A 15,945-nucleotide genomic window follows, 5' to 3' on the forward strand; every position below is an offset into this window, starting at 1 on the left:
GAGCGGTTGGGCAATGTGAGGTTCTGATGAGGAGCAGGGGCAGGCAGCCATTAATTAACTTCTGCTTCATCACCTATTCTTGCCAGAACTATGTAGGTAGAAACTGGAATAATCCTAGCATTGCAGACTGCCCCAGAGGGCTGAACTGAAAGCCAGGCAGTCTGTACATCTGCTTTGATTTTCATGTTTAAAGGAATCATAAGTTCCTCCAATGCTCTACTGGGTGCTCCCCTTGTGTGTTACACACTGAAAATGTTCATTCTTTGAAGCTGTGTCCCTCAGAGTGCTCTTCTACATAAAGCCAAATTTGGCAGCAATTCTGTTTACTTTTTGTTTCCCTTACAAGTGATTTGACTTGTCCTGTCAATCACCATGTATGGGACAAGATCAGGGTCTTGTCCATTGGCAGGCAGGGGGTTCTGCAGAATTTCTTGCTCACATGTCAGCATGCATCTGCAGAGTCTAAACGAAGGGATCTGAACCCTGCTATTTGTACTATTAAGACTGAAACTGTATGTGAAGAGAAAGGAGGATGGAAATGCCAATTAAAGAGGAAAAAAAAACAACCTTAAGGAGTGAAGTGCTAAGACATACACTTGGAACAGGGAAGCTGATCAGAATTTTGAAGGAAAGACTAGATTGCAGGGGCTGATAGCTATGTAGCCAAAGAACTGGAGAAGGAAACAGGAGGTGCTAGGGTGAACATACCAACTATGCATGTGATAATGTGCTAAAAAAAACCCAACCAAAACCTAGGAAATTCAAGCACAGAATGAACATAGAATTCAAATTTTTCTTTGGAATTTTCTGCCCTTCCAAAATACTCAAAATCCGAGTAACAGAAAAATATTATTGTGTTTCAGATATGTAATTACATCACACACAAACCAGCCATCTCTATGCCCTTTTTTAAAAAAGAAGACTAATACCCCCATAACACACTACCTGTCTTTGCAATACCGAGACAAGTTTTGGCTCTGGCAAGACTTACGTGGATGACACTGCTGAACCCAGGACAAGCATGCAGAGCTGTGCTAAACGTAGCGCAGGATCTTGTCACGAGTTGTATACTTGCCAAACTTTACATTCACAGTATTCCCACCATGTTCCATCATAGAACTAGTTTGACCCCACTTGCACATCACACACCTTCAAAAAATGCTCTATGATTTTGTTGCTAGCTTTCATGTTTAGCAGTACTCTTGATCCTTGAGCTGTTGAAGTCATACCAGTATGTTAGAGCATCAATTCTTTAGGATGCCCCCATTCTTCTAGTTCAAACAAACGAACATCTTTGAGGAAAAAGCGAAAAAAACCCTCCAGATTACTCCCTCAATTTTTTTAAACACCTCATGAAGGTTTTGGGCAGCTGGCTCATTTTAAGTGTTCGACTGGCAACCGTGCAAGCACAGGTGCTGGGGTAGCTCTGTCGACTGAGATGGTTTAAGGATTCTTGCAAAAAGCGATGACCCTGCATCACACTCCTTCACTGTTCAACCCTCACCATTAGGTTTTGAGTTTAGCTCCTGTACTCATGTGATATAGTCAAACAAAAATTCCTGGTTTGCTACTTTTGCAGAGTGAAGAATGAAGTTTAGGGGGCCTATAGGGATGCTGGGGAGGGACTTCATTAGGGACTGTAGTGAGAGTACAAGGGGTAACGGGTTAAAACTTAAACAGGGGTAGTTTAGACTGGATATAAGGAAGACGTTATTTACTGTCAGTGTGGTGAGGCACTGAAATAGGTTGTCCAGGGAGGTTGTGAATGCTCCATCCCTGGCAGTGTTCAAGTCCAGGTTGGACGAGGCCTTGGGTGACATGGTTTAGTGTGAGGTGTCCCTGCCCATGGCATTGGGGTTGGAACTTACTGATCTTAAGGTCCTTTCCAACCCTAACTATTCTACGATTCTATGGTTCTATGAAGTTGACAGTGCAACTAAGTCTCAAGGAACTCGGCTCTCGGGATAGGCATTAACTAAAAGCAGTTCTGAAATGCTTCGTTTCCTCACAGGACAACGGAGCAAGTGCCAGGCTGTTTTGGGATAAAAGCGATCCTGAACACGCACCGCACTACCCTCAGAGTGAACGGGTTCGCACTGACCCTCCCCGGTAGGCTCTTGCCGGCACTACCCGCGCCCGCCTCCTCGAGAAAGACCGCTGCACCCCCGGGACGCTCAGCGCCCGCCCCTGGGCCGGCCGGGCGGAGGACTGGCACTGCCCCCAACTCGGCTTCACCTCACACTGCGCAGGCGCGCCCAAGCCGCGCATGCGTCGAGGGGCCGGTGGCGGTCAGGCGCGCACGCGCGCCAGCGGAACCGGCCGCCGCGAGCAGGCGGGCGCGGGTCTGCATCCGGGTCGCCGCCGTGCCCATTGTCTGGGGAAGGGGCCCGGGCTTGGTGGCTGTGCATCTGAGGGCCCCTACCCGCCCGCCGCTCACCTGCGCAGGCTTTAGTAAGTGATCCGCAGCGGCTCTTCCCGCCCCTGCCCTGCGGGGATGCGGGGTCCCTGGCGGGTGCCCCTGCCCCGGGCGGGCGGGCTCATCGTCGTCCCTTAGACGGCCTTGGCTGTAGTTTCCCCGCGCCTCTCCTTGTCGGCGTTGATGGATCACGCCAAGGCGCCACGTCCGGAGGTGCTGGTGGCTCCAGGGACCTCCGGCGACCCCAGCGTCCATGTAGTTCCCCCCAGGATTCCTGCCGATGACCGGGGCTGCAGCCGGTGAGGTGCCGTGTGGTTTCCCGGCGTTTGTGGGGAGCGCAGCGGCTGTGGGTGTGTGCTGTGTGTAAACATATGCCGCTGCCCGACCTCACCTGTGTGGATGGATGTCCCCTGCGCCCAGCACCTGCCGGCGGCGTGGCGGGCAGTGCCTCTGCCTGTCATGGCCATTCTGCCTTGCCTTTCGTTTGCGTACGTTTAGTCGCCAGTATGATGTTTTTGTAATGCCACCTAGTAACAGTACTGTGTTTTTTTTCCTGCAGTGGACCGCAGTTCGAAGAGGAGGCAAGTGAAGCCTTTGGCAGCTTCGCTGCTGGAAGCATTAGATTATGATAGCTCTGATGACAGTGATTTTAAAGTTGGAGATGCTTCAGGTAAATCGGCTTCCTCGTCTCCTCCTTGCAGAATTACCTCATTTTTGTTTCATTGTTGGTCATTTAATATCATGTTTCAGATAGAATGTTATTAGTGAACTGTTGGGACTTGGAGCTACTTAGAAGTTCAGTGACTTGATTGGATAACTGGAAATTCCTGGGCTGTGGATAAGAAACAACTGATGAAACAAAAAATCCATACAATACTTCAATTGTAATTATTGTTTCTCAATAGACCTCATGATTATAAAAGAAGTTTTTGCAGAAGCATTCCATTAGCTACTGTGCTGACTGCTTTAGCTATATCTGCTGCTTTTTATTTTTACAGTGTAGAGAGAGCTTTTGAAATGCTCACGGCATTTAGAATTGAAATAAGAATGTTCTATAGCTGTTTTGTCTGTTTTTGTCTGAATAATAGTTTGTTGTCGACTTAAGAACTTGCCTCTTTCTCAAGGTTAATTGCACTTGGTGAGTGAAACTCTTGAGCAGAAAGATAATCTGTTAAGGTTTTGTTGGTTTTTTGATAGACAAACTCAAAGTGCCCATTCAGATGGTTGTGCAGAAAGGTTTGTGCATTTCATACTAAAAGGAAGTCCTTGCCTCAGAGTGGTTTTGTTCTGCAGTCTTTTCTATGCGTGCATGTGCCTGTATCTGCACTGAACATTGTCAGAAACTGAAAGTAAACAAGATACCAAAATAAGATGGAAAAAGTCCAAGTATATTGGACGGAAGGGAAGGAAGGGGCAGGACAATGTTTGTAAATAAACTGCACATTGGAAGTTCTGTGGCATATGCTCAGGGAATTAAGCAAGGAGATACAGGGTGTGTAAAATACAAGAGAAGCATTATGACAGCTTGCCACATGACTTTGTTTTATTATTTCTGCACTGGTGACACTAATCTGTGTTTTCATGCGAATGTATTATGCAAAAATGTTCCCTGTCTCCATTTAAAGGCTTATTTTTTAACATCTGGTAAGCTCCTCCTTATTAATGAACTTTAAAAAAGCTTAACTTTCTGCATTTTTCCTTCCCCCAAGCTTAGCCATATTTCCCTTCCTTGGTCTGGTAGAAGCAGGATGCAGTGACTTAAAAGGGTAAAACTGATGTCATCTTATCAATTTCATGCTAAAATTTTTGAGGGGCTTGTTAATTCACTTTTTAAGTCTTGGGGATTTTTGAGCCTTTTGATTTAAGGGTGCTGCCTTTTGCAAAGACAGTTTGCCATGAAAGGAAATCAGTCCCCCCCCAAATTTCTCCATTCTGGAACAGTAGTGTAGGCAGGAGTTTTGGAAAAAGGAAAATTGGAAATGGAGTATGGCAGATGGACACATAACTTGGAGCACTATATTATTTGATTAAAAGACAATCGCTAATTAAAATTAATGAATAAAGGTTCCTGATTCAACTATGTCAAAATGCAGAGGATTCGTTTGTAACCGATATCCTTTTTGACTTTTAGGATATCATATGTAAACATGGTGTTGGGCAGTATCTAGCCTGGTTAATTTCATTTTCCCTTAAAAAAACAGCACTGAATTGAAATTATATCAGAAAAAAACAAGTTCTACTTAGAAAATTTTTTATGAATTGCTGTTTTGTGTTCATATATCTCATATAGCATTGTTTTAACATGTCAGAACCTCTATCTATCACTTGTAGTAAAAATTAATGTTCTGTTTAATAAAATGTAAAATCTAGTGAAACCACTTTGACGCAGCAGCAGTTTGATGGTTTACACTTATTCTGTGATTTTTCAATGAGAAGGAAGAAAGTTGTAATGTTTTGAAGAAGGTGGGAAATGGAGAGTTGTTAAACATAAAACCTCCTAAGTTTTGAAACAATAAAAAAAAACATTATTGTGTGTGGTACAAGGTAAATGAAACAGAACATCTGTGCTGATATAAAATGAAGATGGTATTACATAGCCTTAAATACGGTTGTACCTCATCCATTTAAGTTTGGATGGAAGAAGTGCTGAAATAAAAGGACTTTTGCAGACACATATAAATAAAATTGATAATTCTGAAGTTATGTATGTATACAAATAATCTGTTTACACATGAAAGCAACCCTATTAAATTCTGGATTGTTCCTAATAGAAAACAGGTTTTCCTTTTTCCACTGTGATTTCAGCCTTTAAAGTATAATGTGTATTACTCCAGTACAGTCGGAGCTGTTACTCTTTTTCCTCTTTCAATGACCATAGAGGTCTCTCCATGTGCAGCTTATTGCAAATCTGTATTTAGTATTTGTTTTAATTCAGGATTTGTGTAGTTTGCTTACAAAGGGAAATAAATGTGAGAGAAGGAACAGTCTTTCTGCATGGAAAATTACCGCAAATTCTATTCATGCACTCAGAAAAACCCTATAAGTATGGTAATTCCAGAGGTCTGCAATGTATGTGTGATTCACAAATCTGAAAGCTAATAGTTAAAGGATTATCTGGATGCTGAGTTAAAAGAATTCTGAAGTTGTTTACTCCCTATTGGTGATGTTCCATCTGTATGTATGAGCTTTAGGATGTTGAGTGATGTGTGCTAGTAGATGATACTATGCAAGTTTAGGAAAACTGAGCCCTGAACATTTACTCTTTTACACATACTCGTTCTTTCAGATTTCTGCGAAGATGCAGTAAGGGTTAGGGAAGTTGGTATTAAGGATTTGAGAAGTTGGTATTAAGTACCTGTAGGAAGGATTCAGCATTTCTGAATTTCTGTATTCAGAGTCCTAATGTTGTGGGAAATTTTTTTCATTACAGAAAAGATTTCTAGTCACCTAACTGCCATTTCCACCAAAAAAGCCCATGAGAGTTATGGTCTTTGCCTGCAGTGTGGTTAATCTCTTTTCTTTCAGATCTAGGTCACACCAACAAGCAATTACTGCATTTTTCACTTAAAAGATCTCATCATTCTTACATCTCTGTAGGGAAACTGATTTTTAAAACTTATATTCTTGTTAATTTACTTGAGGTAAATAGTTTTCAGGTCTGTGGGCTTTTCATTATGTTAATATTGAATGAAGTTTTTTAATGGCTTCTTTGTTTCTACATAATAGAGTGTACTGTATTTTTCTGTTTTTTATAAACATCTTGAAAAGTTTGCTCCTTAAGTAAGAATGTCATATATAATCCTAATGTGGGATCAATAAAAAACTGTCCCTTTGGAGTCAGGGCATACAAACATATCACCTGAAATTATGGTTCTGTAATGTACTCAGTTGAAGCTTGTTAGTATGTTTCACAGTATGGATCAGTTATTTGGAGTTTTGCTTTTACGTTAATTAGGCAAATCTTTTTTCTTGTTTTTTTTTATTATTTTTTTATTTTTATTTCTTTCTTCTCTAGTAAGAGCAGCTGGAAATACACTGTTTTCAGAAATCAGTGTATAGTTGCAGAGTGATTCCCAGCAGTATTCCAAAAGCAAGGATTTACTGGTTTTGTTCTCTGTCATCTTGAAGTTGGTCAGTTCTGGCAGCTCATATACTGAAATCTAAAAAATGCAGAGAAATGCAGTGTGGTCCCTGAACAAGGATGATGTGTGAATTTAAGGCTCTTTCTCTGAGTGTAGCGAAGAAGAGCATAGCTGAATGCTTCCTTGAAGAACTGGATTCTTTACTACTTTTGCTATAAGTCTTACTCAGATTTTTAGAGACAAATGTTTGGGTTTTTTTGTGTTAAAATGTGTGGAGTCTGGCTTGCATAATATGTATTATTATTGCAGTTGAGGTCAGTAGGAGCTCTGTTTAAAGTGATCTATATAAATGCATATATTAGGTAGTCTGAAAAACTTGTGACTTGATCTAGAAATAAAAAGTTGCAAATATATTTATCTTTCTGTAATTCATTTCCTCCTAATGCGATAGAGAATTCACTTTTGCTTTCCTGCACAGGATATTGGAACACGCAGAAATGTTTGTGAAGCACCAAAATAGTTGTAGTGGTAAACAGTACTGAAATATTGATGAAGAAACTAATACATTTGTTTTTTAGAATAAACATAAATGATAAGTAACAGCAAAGTTGTAGGGTGCTTCAGCAGACAGTGAAGGTAAGCAAAAGTATTGAATAGCTGATGATTAGTAAATTATCACTTAACTGCACAATCTTAATACAATCACTTCAAGGCTTGGATTTGCAACTGGAATGTGTAGTCCCTCAGAGTGGAGTTCCCAAGGGCATTTTCCCACTGAGAAAATGGAAAATACTGGCAGTAGGTTTTTTTTGGTTTATCTTTGTCCCACGTGAGATCTTGTCTGTACAAATGTCTGCCACTTGAAGTAACACTTTGAAGTGACTGGCAAGCATTTTGAACTTGCATTCTCTTTGGAAACACTTAAGATTTCCATTTTTCTGTGTGTTTACTGAGAGCAGAGGAGTAATCTAGCAGAAGCCTAGGCTTTCCTTCGTGTCTGGGCAGGGCGGATTTAGTGATGGGATGACATTTCTTTTCACCTTACTGTGACTTTGTGCCTTGTCTTCCAGTCTGTCTGTCCCCTGTGGAACGCTTTCTCATTCATTCAGTGTCATTCTGCTTGTTCAGTCAGTCTTGAACATGATTTGCATGGACCCTCCTTTACTACGTCTACTTTCTCTTGCATCTCCTCTCTCCTATGCCTGTGTCTATCTTTTGTGTATTTCCTGCCACATGGAGAAGATTCTTCTGTGCTTTATTTACACCAGCCTGGTGGGATGGTTGGTTTGCAGCCTGGCCACCTCAAAGTCTAGATATGCCAGTGAAGATGGGATCTTTCCAGTGTTTCTTGAGCAAATACTTGTTACAGTGCTTCAGAGACTTAAACTTAGACTTAGCATGTCCTAGACACATATTCAACTGTCCCCCAGATGCCACTTCCCTTGCAGCATATGTGAAATTCTCAGGTATTTCTTGGAAAAATACGTATTCTGGCTGAGTATTCAGTAGTTTATGTTGGAATCCAATCTTGCGGGTTATTTAGGACTGCAGCTTTACTGAGGGAATTCATGGGGCATGCAGTACTTCAGGCCAAACAAAGTTTGATACTGTTAAAACCAGGGAGATGTCAAGCAAATTCAGGAGGCAGGGTAACAAATTCCATCTGTGTTATGGCATTATAAATAAGGCTGTTCCCAATGACTCAAATCAAAGTTGGCAACCTTTAGTTTTGAGTACTGTAATGACTTGAATAGAGGTCTACTAAAATGCTGTGGAATTATTGCTAGTGTAGAAGTGAGGAAACTGCTTACGAAGCAACGCTCATTTATGTTCCTCTTCCATCCTTTTTTTGCATTAAATTAAAATACTTGTCTTCTGAACGATGTGTAATCATGGCTCAGTTACCAGTTTCATTTCTTACTCTGCCCATTTTAAATCTGCAGTTAATACAGATTAGATACTTTTTTCAAAACATTGAGAAGTGACTCTCTCCTTAGAGCAGTAACATCTTAAATCTGTGTTGATTTTGTTTTGTATGTTCTTTATCATATTACTTTGTCTGGTTCCATTTTTTGTAGCTGCCAACATTATCAGTGTTGAATTGCCAGTAGTCTCCCAATGTTTAATCATCGTACTCAGCAAAATAGCATAGAGACCCAGTGGGATATATCTAACTGATGTTAGATTCTCTTTTTTGAAGTTGCAAGTGAAATATTAATCCTTTTCAGTTCTTGCTTTTGGTATAGTTATATTAGTCTTTGCATAATGAACCTCTGTGGCTTTATAGTCTCATAGACAAATGTGATGAGAATTTTCCTGTTGCATAACTCTGCCTTTGGCAATTTAAAAGTTCATGTTTTCCATGTACGATCTATTTTTTCCTGCCATATTTTTACATCTAGTTGTTAATACCAGAACTTTCTAGTTATCTTAAGCATTTCCTTAAAGTGTTTTGGAGTCTTTAAAATTGTTTGCAGTTTCTAGATCGGATGTGTAGGAAATACAGATGCTTTTAGGTATGTTTGGTATACCACATTTGCAAAGGAGTTTTTTGTGACTGGAGCTATTCTTGTAAGGAAGTTTATGGGCAGAAGTTGTTGTTGACAGGCACTTTTTTGCAGTGCTTTCTTCTTTGCCTGTCTGCCAGAAAGCAGGCGCACCCTTGTGAGGGCTTGTTACAAGGTGTGTAACATGGTGTTTCAGCAGAGATTGCCGGGTTAATTTCATGTCATCATGTCTAAGATTTGCTGTCTGCCTTGTGACTGGGAGAAAGAGGTTAAGGAACTACTGGACCGGATGATGGTGATTGAATAGCTTTAACCTCCAAAAAAATTTACCTCACCTGTAGCCTTTTTTTTTTTTGTTACCACCCTAAAAAGAGGGTATTGTGAGGCACATTGGTCTGGATGACTTCTCACATGATTCCTGTAAACTATTACTGACCTATAATAGGAATAACTTGCAACATGGTAGTTGTTTTCTATATCGCATGCTCAGCTTCTGGGGTTTTCACCCCTTTTCAGCATCCCAGAATCCTGGATTATAGTCTCTGTATGTAGCTTTGAGCGCCTGGGTAAAACTCAACCAGACAGGACCCACTGAAAAAAAAAAAAAAAAAATTCTAAAATTATTTTAGATGCTTCATTCCTGCTATCTGGAGTTGGTTAGGCTTTGTTAGTGGAAGAGCCAAGCCCAAAATCAAGTCTGTGATTTCCTTTATCTAGTATATCCTTCAGACTTCACTTAAAAGCAAGCATTTAGGCTGCTTGTTAAGCAGAGTAACTGCAGTGAAGAATCAGCCTGTCTGCTGTGAGTGGGCGGCCATGTACTTACATCCTGCAGTGTTTACTGTCTGTATACATTTGGTACCATGTGTTAAGTTGCTTGTAAAATGATCCTGCAAACCCCTGATTTTTCTTTAACTGTTGTAATGATTTCAGTAGCTTTCCCCTGAAGTCTTATGCATATTATACAGGACTTCATAGTTGATTAGCAGTCACTTTTCTTTATCTTTATTACACTTTTTCATATATTAATTCTGGAGTATAATATTCTTTCCTGAAGAATTTTTCTTTGAATTGTCCTCTGGGTTTGACTGCCACCTGCTGTTGTACTCTGAACAGCTAAAGGTGTATAGGAATAAATGGTGCCTTTCTCACAACTGTTATCTCATATTTGTTCTCAGTGGGACTGCATATTCTTTGCTATTAGATGGTGTATCTGGCCCAGTCTTTCACTGAGAGTAGCTTGAGTTCTCTCCCATAGGGAATAACATCATATGGTTGCCAATTTGAAAGAGCCATTCTTTTAAGAATTTATTTCAAGGAGAAAATCATATACTACAGCTTCTTCCTAACTGAAAGTGCATTTGACAGAAGAACATCTGCAAAAATAGCTGTTATCACAGAATAGCTCTTTCTAGAAAAGTAGCTATCACAGTGAATCCATTCAGACAGAAGAGGAATATCCCTTACTGTAGGTATCTCTGGTGTGTACATGGATGCAGAAAGAGTACAAAGCATAATGTGCAGGGAGAAGGCAAAGAGAATTTGAAGGAGAGAAGTGAATGTAGCTAATGTTTATTCTCTGTTTTTCATTGTTGGCATGGCATAAAGCAGCCAGAGAATACTGTTGGTTCTGTAGTGTTGATGTACAAGGATCACTGTTCATAGAGTGATGTTAAAGGCTAAGCTATTCCCAGGCCGAGATTCTCTCTAAAAATGAAGGGGAAGCATGTTTAGAAGTGGATTGCCTATTAGTTAATACTGTCTCTTATTTCTTAGGCATGCCTGAGGGCTGTTCTACTGTTTCAAAATTTCAGTTAATTACGTTGTACTTATGTTACTAACATTAAGGCTGGTATGCATGATTGAATTACTCTTCTTCTCTAAAGACTGTACAGTAACTTATGTTACTATATTCTCTTTTTTTTCTGGCTCTCTAAATGTTAGAATGTTCACAAAAAACTTCTATTTCTATTAGGTTGTAAGGGGACTGATAACATTAATATCCCGATCTGTAATAGCAGCATTTATGCCTTTTTTTTTTTTGTGTGTGTGTTGGTAATTATAAAATCTGCTCCTCAAATACTTCCACATACAGGTTTATGCAGAAAGACAACAGTAACCATTACATGGAACTATCAACTGAATTACTGTCTAGTCATAGACAGTGATCTCTGGGGTGGAAATAAACGCCATGTGAGGTGTGTAGCACACTGATCCCACTGTTTATGTATTTGTCTTTAGGCAGAGGTGGATGTGCTCAGAAATTATTTGTGTAAGCTGGTATTGAGTGGTGTTTTTTGTGTGGTAACTAAAGTGATTAAGGAATTTTATTTTTTTATTTTTTATTAACTTGCAAGCATCAACATGTTTCTTTGCATCAGGAGCTTAGTGATGGCTCTGAACAAACTGAAAACTGTAGCCACTGCCTAATTGATCTCTGCGTTGGATCAGTTAGGCAGTGGCTTTATATTTTTGTTGTTAATTTAAAAAATATTTTCTGAGATTTTCATCCTTAATACTGTAAATGAAAGGTAGTAGGTGAATATTAGATAAGAGATAGTCAAGGTGAATGGTGTTTATCAATTTTATCAAATTCACTTGTCATACTTTGAAATTTTTTTTACATGTACTTTATAGTACAGATGCCTTGTTTTGTGATCTGTACTATGAGGTACAAGTGTACCTTATAGTACAGATAACAAAAATAAACATATAAAAAAAAATTTTCTTCTTTTCTGTTTCACAGGCAGGCCTGTCTATTCATTGCACAGGCTGGCTTTCTATTAATTAATAGAAATAGTGGCTACACACAGAACAATACCATACAGGTGGTATGAGGTTAGAATTTTTGCATGGATGTGCAGCTGCAAGACTGGACCATAATTTATGTGGGATTAGTAAGTGAAGTAACATTGGAAATTAGAAGAGCCCCCAAACCCAGGAAAACAAATGCGTAATAAATATGAAGGTGTGGAATTATCCATACTTTTGTTAGTACTTGTTATGTAAACTCCTCACTTCGTAGCTACAAACTTCTTTATTGGATAACTATTTTATTTCGAAGATTTAGAAATCGTCTGCAGAAATTTACAAACTGGGATGCTCTTTTTTTAAGATGTGCCTTCACATGGAAATTATTCTGTGCTACTGGTTGTTGTTAATATGAGCTGCAGTTCAAAGGAACATTTAACGTTCATTTAATAAATACTGCCATCTTTTCTTTTGACATCTTAAAATGTACTCACGTTTAACAGATTCTCAACATACCACTCGAAATAGCTGGACACCAGCTGAAAAAAATAGGTGGAATACCTTATGAGGGAGGAACATGCATCATTCTTTTGTTTAACAACTTCAACAGATTTTATTTTTGGGGGTACATTTGTGTCGGCACTTTTTTTAAATTTTCATATGCTCAACAGATTCTGAAGGAAGTGGTCATGGGAGTGAAGATGCATCAAAGGACAGTGGTGAAGGTTCCTGTACTGAATCAGAAGAAAATATCTTGGAGGAGGAAGCGGCAGAAGAGAAAGTAGAAGAGCCACAGCCAAAAAGCTCTACTGAAGAGGAGGTGCCAACAGCAGACAAAGAGGTAATTAAAACTGAAAAGAAAGAGCAAGAAGATGAAGAAGAGAAGCCGAAAAAGAAGAAAGAGAAGGAGAAAGCAGCTGAACCAGATGCTGTAGCTGACGAGCAAACAAATGAACCAAAAAAATGGAATTTGCGCAGAAACCGACCTTTGCTGGATTTTGTATCAATGGAAGAACTAAATGATATGGATGACTATGATAGTGAAGATGACAATGACTGGCGGCCTACTGCTGAGAAAAAAAAAGGAAAAAATGCACTGCGAAAAGAGGGAAGTGATGGAGATAATGAGGATGATGAAGATGATGGAAGTGGAAGTGATGAGGATGACAATGATGAGGAAGGTAATGAAGAAGATAATAGCAGCACGGCTAGTGATGGAGGATCCAAGAAGAAGAAGAGTAAAGTTCTTAACAGGAATAATGCAGATGATGAGGAATTGACAAATGATAGCCTGGCTCTTTCACAAAGCAAGAGTAATGAGGTAGTGCAACCAACTTTCTATAATATATCTGTTAAAAAATGGAAACTACTCCCTATTAGATAGTCTGTTAATTTGAAAAATTGAACTGATTGGCTGGAATTGTGTTTAGAGGAATAAGAAAACCAGCAAAATTATATTAAATAGGCACTGCATATTAAATAACCTTGCTTGGACCATTTGGCCAATCTAATGCCACTAAAGTCAATAGAGTGACTTCTCTTGGCTTTAGGGGGTTGGATTAGTTCTAAAGGAAATAGGAGCTCCAGTATGCAAATCAGGGTGTATTAGTGAGATTTCTGGTTTAGCATAGATGTTGCATATCTATAATGCTCTAAAAGTTAAAAGCATCTGTGACATAGTCAGAAAATAGCTAAATGACAGGTTATTCTTTATCGTAGCCATTCTTTTCTGACAAACATCAAAGTCTGAACACTTAAGTTCACTGATAGAAGAATTCTAAGTAAAGAAATATGCACACTGGGTTTAAAAGCAAATAGAATAATCCTGATAATTCATGTTAAATTTGCTTATAATTATAGAATCACAGAATCATAGAATAGTTAGGGTTGGAAAGGACCTTAAGATCATCTAGTTCCAACCCCTCTGCCATGGGCAGGGCTCACAGGTGATTTCTTACAGTATGAAAAAGCATTTGGGAACTATTAAATACCTTCTGATTGTAGAATTTGAAAATTTTACAAGTGTTTAATAATGCAACTTTTTTTTTTTTTTCTATGCACAATTTCTACAGTTGCCTGGAAGGTTGTGCATGGGGAAAAATTAAGATACTAGGTTATCAAGATGGTTGACTTCATATCCTGCAGTGACAAAATTTTGAACAAAGTGAGAAAAGCAGTTGCAGAATCTACATGCAATTTTGCAGTAAATAATTGCAATATCAACATAACATTTGATAAGTGATAGTGATATGACACTATTAAAAGTTTTGATGTTCCATTCATTCGTAATTTGAATGTGTAAAATGACAGGGAATGAAACAGAGTATTTGAAAGAATCAGTTGTCTCTGTTTCAGATATTACGTATTTTATATATGTATGATTGCTAATGAGCTGTGCTGTTTCAATTACTAGTTATAGGTGCGATTGGAAAAAAACACATAATTCTGTTATTTTCTTCTTTTTGTATAGACATCTTCTTTCATTGTCTAACTCTGTAATTCTATTGTTGTTACCTGTATTCTCTTAGCTCAGCAGCTGTACATACTCTACTGCTAGTGATGATCAGAACATCAGAGATAGGCAATTTTCTTTCAGTTGTTTCCCATGTCGGAATGGAGATGTGAGTCTATATTCTTAGGGATGTATTCTTGAATATGTCCATAATTTCCATTGACTTGAAAAGTTAGGCCTGTTTCAGAAACCTGCAGCTGTGTCTGGCATATCTCTTGTGAAGCTTCTTAATACGCATGGACCTCAAATTCTGTTCTTGCATTTGGTTTAGGACATTGATCAAAAGATAAAATCTGAAAATTTGAAATTCAAATTATAATTTTGTAACTGCTTTACATTCAGTAAAGTTATCGAAGTACTGCTTATGAATACGTCTTTAACAAGAAGTCTTGCAACAGTATCTGTAGATACACTCCCACTACAATATTCTAAAACAGTAAAACTAAAAAGGTAAAAAAACTTGTCTAGCAGACAAATCTAGCAAAATCTCATTATGCTGCAGAAGCCAATTTCTTAGAAAGCCAGATGTCTGAATGCATAAATAATTAATGAAGGAATGTTCAGGTAATTAACTCTGAACATGTTGTAGTGTCCTTAGTATGCATTCTTCCTTTCATTTCCTTACTTTTTGGGGGTGGCTGTTGGGGGGCAGGGAGGAGGGATTGTTTGTTTTTTATTTCTGTGGGATTTTTATTTTTCTACATTTTTCAAAAGTATTTTGAGGTCTGCAATGTTTTGACCTGTGCTGTAGTGAAATATGTGCTTTTCTACTTTAGCAAGCACAGAATGCAAACTTACCTTTCCTTTTCTAGGGTCAGGTGTCATTAGTAGATAAATATGCTTTGCTGGTTTTATAATTGCTACCACTTGATGGGGTTCTTCTGTTCTTACTGAGGTGGGGTTTTTTTATTTTTTTATAATTCCTTTAAAGTTGGAAGTATATAGGCATATCACTTGAAATGCTCACTTTCTTCATTAACACCACTGATACAGGAATTACACAGTGATACAACTGAAGTAGTTTCTCTCACATGGGTAGGGAACAGGGCTTGTTTTCAGCAGTTACCATCTCTACATTAAAATTGACGTGCTTTAGACATGTATAGTCAGCTTCTGGGATGGAGTCTTTCAGGTGCTTACATGGTCTGAGCAGGTGAGAGCAGCATACATTCCACATCACTCTCCGTGTCTGTGTAGAAAATTTTATTCTGCTGCTCTGTTTGACCTGTTGGCTGTCTTCACATAAGGTAAACCATAATGGATGGGGTTCCTAATATTTGATCTACATTTGCTGTCCTTCCGTCATTGCTTGTTTTCCCTCCCCCCCACAATTTTGCATATGTTCTCACTGTATAAACAGCTTGTGTTTTTTTCAGTGTTGTTTTTACAGTTCTGTTTATTTAACCTAAACTAATAGGTTGTGGATTTTTTTTTTTGTTGTTGTTTGGTTATTGTTGTTGTTATTACTACTCCTACTATTATTACTTACTACTATTTTTAAATTACCAGACCTTGGGCTTCTCTGACAGTAGAGATCACAAATTTCTGCTAAACTTCTCTTAGGGAAGCCAAATAAGTTTAAGTTGAAAGTACTGTTAGTCAAAAGTGATTTCTGTAGAGTTGCGAGATGCCTGTGCCATTACACAATTAATCTGCTAAAGTTAGGGAGAACCTACT

The 15,945-nt window shown here is 38.7% G+C and overlaps 1 protein-coding gene across 2 annotated transcripts in view; it reads left to right on the forward strand.

The window, feature by feature from the left end:
- The first annotated feature begins 2,290 nt into the window (after positions 1-2,290).
- Positions 2,291-15,945, forward strand: part of PHF14 (PHD finger protein 14) — a 163,086-nt gene continuing 149,431 nt past the window's right edge. Inside the window, exons 1-3 of one of the 2 annotated variants that reach the window (XM_061344711.1) lie at positions 2,291-2,451; positions 2,976-3,086; positions 12,428-13,077. In XM_061344711.1, coding sequence (XP_061200695.1) covers position 2,451; positions 2,976-3,086; positions 12,428-13,077 — 762 coding nt within the window. In that variant the 5' untranslated portion in view covers positions 2,291-2,450. Of the gene's footprint in view, positions 2,452-2,547; positions 2,716-2,975; positions 3,087-12,427; positions 13,078-15,945 lie in introns of those variants that run through there. The other variant, XM_061344710.1, reaches the window with a different exon arrangement.

The sequence above is a fragment of the Neopsephotus bourkii genome, unplaced genomic scaffold (genome assembly GCF_033783945.1).
Source record: "Neopsephotus bourkii isolate Nb327-2 ecotype Australia unplaced genomic scaffold, CSIRO-AGI_Nbou_v1 NB_233, whole genome shotgun sequence".
Taxonomy (NCBI): Eukaryota; Metazoa; Chordata; class Aves; order Psittaciformes; family Psittacidae; genus Neopsephotus; species Neopsephotus bourkii.